Raw genomic sequence first — 5,482 nt, 5'->3', positions numbered from 1 at the left:
GTACAATATTACGAAAGCATGTGCTGTTACGTATCTTTTTTACTACTTGAGGCAAATACAGAGCTCAGGTAGCTATTCTACAGATTCACACTGACCATAAATCATATCCCCTTGATGCTGATCCAAACCAAACACTAGCATAATCATTCTAGGATTTGGGTGTTAGCCTTTTGCCTCCCTGAAACAAGTACTATTATTTTAATTAGGTAATGTGATCATTATATTATTAATCAATTTCCAGACAGCTCTTCTTTTCCAAAGCTAAAATACTTTTCATATATGAAATCCAAAGAACTAGCCCATGTTAACTGTGGTTATTTTCTTACATGTTATATACACCATCATCAGTAATTTCAGGATGCTTCCCCTAAAGGCTCCTGAACATTACTGGGTCTCACTCATAACCATATATTCATTAATTGTTTCTAGTCTCCTGGACCCGGCCTCTCTATAAAAAATTCCTCTAGACTTAGTGCTGTTCTGTCTTCCCCAGACCTCTGTGTGTATCTCTTTCTTTACCTTAGCACACACTGTTGTTTTCTGTCTACTGTTTACTCCATGAAAATGATAGTTCCTCCACTGTTTCCCCTTTTATATGCACCTTTCAATTACAAGCTCTACCCGTCTGTTTAGGAAATGGTTTGTTATTTCCAGTCTTCCCAAGACTATACAAAAGTCAAATTATTTTTTCTCTCATCCTAAAAATCTTGGATTGCAAATTAAGCTGGGAGGGTAAAGCAAGAACAAAAATGGTAGATGGGTCACTAGAAGGTCAAGAAAATGTGCCATGGAATGAGGTAGAATTATTCCGTAGTATGATAAAGTGCTCCCTTTAAGCTGTCTAATCCAAAAGGCACGTATTGTTAACTGGAAAATATCTCATCTATAACATGTGTTTTCTCTTGAAGAATAGTCCTTCCTCATACTTGGCCACCTGCCTGCCAAGTTTCTTAACCCTCTTAGTCTCCAACTTTGGTTTCCAGAGTTACTTTAATACCATTACCACACATACCTTCAGACCTCAGCCTGTGAAAATCCTTTGGGGGTCATCTAAAGATGAGATCATCTAGCCAAGGGAACATAAAGTCAGAGTGGAGAAGTGCCAGTTCTGGAACATCAAAGGATTTGAATTATACTCCCTCCCCCCCACCATCTTCCAATTTATCAAATTCCAAGAGATTGTTTTCTGTTTTATCCCAGAAAATATTGAGAGGCAGCAGATAAAGTATATAGAGTTTGGAGTTAAACAGACATGAGTTTGAATCCAGATCCCTAACCACTGAATTATTTTAAGCCTCAGTTTCTTATCTATAAAATGGAAATAATCTCTCCAAGTATTGCTGTGCCATCCATGAGGACTTGGGACATTCCATCTACAGTGTTTTTAAGACAAAATCAGGCACATGGAAGGCATATAATTAGTGGTAGTTCTTTTAACTTCCCTCACAACCTTCTACTCCAGGACTCTCCCATACCTTACGTCTAAAATCTACCACCAACCTTTGAAGATCCCAGGGTTTCCTAGTTTCCAGGGGGTCACAGCCATACATGCAATATATTATAAAAGAGGTAATTAGTACTCTGGAAAGTCTGCAAAGCAGCCTTAATTTCTTCATATAACAAAGAAAATTCTTATTCAAAGAGCCTTAAACTGAAGGAAAAACATGTTTATTTGTCCACATTCCATGGAGGTGTCCTGAGAACACAGCCCATGATAACTGTAGTTATTTTCTTATATGTTACACAAAGTGTGTCATCAGCACTTTCAAGGTGCCTGTTAAAGGACCCTGAACATTAGTGGAGTTTCACTCATCACTATGTATTCCTCAACTGTTGTTTCTAGTCTCCTGGCTCCAGATTCCCTAAAAGAAGAATGATATATAAAAAGGTTATAGAGCATAGCTGGAGAAATATTCCTACAAACAAAGGTAGCCTAAATTACTGAGAAATTATCAATTGTATCAAAATCATTATTATCAATGATATCAATTATATGCAGACACCCATTGCTAATTTTCAACAATACTGCTACCATCAGGGACTGGGACCCCAAGAAGCTCAATATTCCAAGTTTTTCTTACCTCTTCTATAAAAGCAGAGCTTGGGCTAAGCAATCTAAAGTCCTAAGAGATCTCTTCCAACATCCACTGCTATTGAGATACTACTTCAATGACCAGCAGGAGTGTGGGAATTCACTAAGAACACAAGTAAGACAAAGAGTTGAAGACTTTTTCTGAGATATCTCTGTGCACGGAACTCTGCTAGTGTGAGCACAAGACTTCTCTCTCTCTCTGTGTGTGTTCCACACTCAGAACTCAGGTATCTGCTCCCCAGCTGGCAGTTCCCTCTCTCTGGAATGAAGGATAAAAGTCAGAAAACTGAAGATCCTTAGAGAAATGAGGTTGCCTAGAAGTGGGATGGAAAGAGAGGGGAAGGTGGAGTCATCGACTATCCAGGACAAGGCTCTCATTCCTGGAGTTTTGAAGGAAAGGGAACTTGGTGAACTAGTTGCCAGGACAACCTGATCTTGAGGCAAGGGTGGTCAGGGCAAGGAAATGGGAGACCTGCGGCTGCTCCTGCTCCTGCCCCTGTCCCTGGCAGCCTTCCACGGGGTCAAAGGCTGTTTGGAATGTGACCCCAAATTCATCGAGGATATTAAGTCCTTGCTGGTAAAGCTGGTACCCTCAGAAGTCCCTGGCCGAACTCATCTGCTTGAACGGCAGATTAAGGAGATGATCCGTTTAAGCTTCAAGGTCTCCCACAGGGACAAGATGCTTCGTGTGTTGGGTGAGGGAAGCTCGAGTCCCTGAGAGTTTTGGGGGTTAAAGGGAGAAGGGAGGTAGGGAAGAGAGCACCTGGGCCCACATAATTTCCTCCATAAATGTAATTGTTCTCCCACATGTTCCTTTACCCCTCCTCTCTAGCTGTTCAAAAGGTTGTCAATTTGAGAACATGGCTGAAGAATGAACTTTATAAACTGAGCAATGAAACATGGAAAGGTGAGGTACTGTTATAATGTTAAGAGATTGTATTGCCGAAGCAAGTATGAGAAAAATTCACTGGGGAAAACAAGGCAAAACAATTAGGATTAAATTATGAAGGGAAAGGCCACCCCTATTTTCTGATGTCCCTTCCACCCCTCTTTAGGTGTCCTTATCCTTCAAGTCAAGCTTCTCGATGTCCGCCAAAACCTGGAATCCAAACTGAAAGAACTATTAAAGAACTTCTCTGAAGTTGGTAATATAAGATGTCTATCTAACAACACTGAAATTATGTGAAAGGAATAGGAAATGAGGGGAGAGAGGAGGAATGTGATTTCACATTAGAATAATTTAGAATGGGTAGAGGGGTGGCTGGAACTTAATGGGTAACCAAATAAAGATGACTTGGGTATACATATGGCAAACACTAAGTTGATTCTAAGCTCATTAGATCTTTCTGATTCTCTTTTAGCTTGTTCTGAAGATTGTGGTAAGTACAGTATATGTGATGCCTTGAGGTTTCAGCCATATCTTCCCATCTCCTGTGCTCTATATGACCCTCTCTCTTCTACTTGTCACATTGAGAACGCAATTCCTAGAGCTATTGGCTACAAGGGGGAATGTCAACGATCACTGACAACAAAATCTAGTTTATAAAATCTCAGACACCCCAGAGATTTTAGAGGTGCTAAGAGGCCTATAGTATAGTTTATAACCCAAAGCACCAATATAAGCTGAGCCATCATTTTCCTACTTCTTCCCAGAGATCTGACTTAAATTACTTAGGGTTTTGACCCATCAATAAAATTGATTGCTAGGGGAAGAAGAAAGTCACAGCAATGTAACCAATGGAAATGCCTGAGATCTAATCCATACTTGGTGTCTGAGCTAAGGAAACTCCATGCCGTGGCCCCCTTCCAACTATCTTTCTTCTCTCTATCAGTCGTGACTGAAGGTCCTATCCTGGATTGTTGGACCTGTCTTCGCATCACCACTCAGTGCTTCAAAGGAGAATATTGTGCAGGTAACAAAGATTGCAGTGTGGCATTTTGAAAGGCCAGGGATCAAGGAGTTCCTCATTGATTTAATCCACAAATATTTGTTGATCACCTTAGCTGTAGGTCATGCTAATGCCACAAACAAGAGCTAAGATGCTGGACAAAATTTGTACCAGTATGAATTACTGGGCACCAGATAACTGAAGAGCTTAGAAATGAAAAAGCTGTACTAAAGGTGGAGAAATTAGGCTAGGGGCAGTAAGAGAAAAAGTTTTGTAGAGCTTAGGAGTCTAATTAATAAATAAAGATCAGAATAACCAGGGAACAGTGATGTAAGTGGTGAACAGGGCAATTTTTAAGGTTAAAAAGAGTCTTCTTATGGATAAAGTTCTCAAGTTACTAATTTCCTTCTCCAAAATTCACTTTCTTTTTTGCCCTTTCTTCTTTCAGAAGATGATCCAAAGAAGGCTGAGAATCAAGAGATTGCACTATTTCTGATATTACTAGCAGAAGGTGTAATATTGGGAGGTGCTTTGTTACTGTGAGTTTTCCTCCCTCCAAACAAACACTGGGTCAAGCATTTCTTTGGCAAAGAGACTGCCCAATCTTCCCCTTCCTTCCAATGGAAATAAGGGGAAAGAAGTCATTTCAAAATCTGGGATCTCATACTAACAGGAATGAGACAGATAAAGTCTGATGGGATAAAAGTTGGAACATAGGAAATGGAGGAGGTACAATGAAGTATGAGAAAAACTTTTGTAGAGGAATTCAAAAAAGGAAGAAAAAACAATTGTTACAATTTTTTTAAGAGTTGGGCTACTAATACTGAAGTTGGGATTATCTTATTTCTCTACTCTAGATTCCATTTTTGCATCTCTCATCGGAGGAAAATGAAGGCAATACGAAGGTCATTAAAGAAATACTTGGAGAAGAAACTTGAAGAATTAATGGGGATAATGGATGAGAAGGAGAAAGATTTTGGAGGCAGAAAATAAATACAGAGACACAGCCAGAAGGTTTTCCATAATTCTCTTACGTGTTGACTCAGAGTAGAAAACCAGGAATTAAGCTAAGCTCTTTTGCAGTCATAAAGTCAGAGTATTCTAAAAGTGAACTTATAGTTTCTCTAGTAAAGACCCTTTCTGATAATCTGAGGCAATGGAAGCAAATGATTTACTGGAAGTTGTACAGAAAGTAATGCTGGTATGCTACAATGCACATAAAAGATGATACGCTGCATGATAGTAAAGAATGCATGGTTGTCTAAGATTCTACAGAAAACGTAATAAAGACTCAGCTTTATTTCTCGTCCTATCAGTCTAAGCATCCTATCAGTTTGGAAAAAAGTTTTAGTTTTATTTTTATTCAAGAAGTTTACTCTAAAATCATTCCATTGATTGGTCAACTTATTAAGAAATCAAACGTATTTTTTCAGAAGTAGTTATCAATAAAATGACATTTTGAAGTATATACTAAATACAGTATTTCCACATCTTAATGTGT

At 39.0% G+C, this 5,482-nt stretch overlaps 1 protein-coding gene across 2 annotated transcripts; it reads left to right on the top strand.

The window, feature by feature from the left end:
* The first annotated feature begins 2,555 nt into the window (after positions 1-2,555).
* On the top strand, positions 2,556-4,974 carry IZUMO3 (IZUMO family member 3). 2 transcript variants are annotated; one of them, XM_061199131.1, is made up of 7 exons: positions 2,556-2,787; positions 2,925-2,999; positions 3,148-3,237; positions 3,454-3,471; positions 3,925-4,005; positions 4,430-4,520; positions 4,839-4,974. In XM_061199131.1, the coding sequence occupies exons 1-7, from the start codon at positions 2,556-2,558 to the stop codon at positions 4,972-4,974; spliced, it is 723 nt and encodes a 240-aa protein (XP_061055114.1). The 2 variants fall into 2 exon arrangements, with proteins under 2 accessions (XP_061055114.1, XP_061055115.1); XM_061199132.1 differs by lacking the exon at positions 3,454-3,471.
* Positions 4,975-5,482: the final 508 nt, after the last annotated feature.

This window comes from Eubalaena glacialis, chromosome 9 (assembly GCF_028564815.1).
Source record: "Eubalaena glacialis isolate mEubGla1 chromosome 9, mEubGla1.1.hap2.+ XY, whole genome shotgun sequence".
Lineage (NCBI taxonomy): Eukaryota > Metazoa > Chordata > Mammalia > Artiodactyla > Balaenidae > Eubalaena > Eubalaena glacialis.
This window is presented reverse-complemented; position numbering and strand designations above follow the sequence as displayed.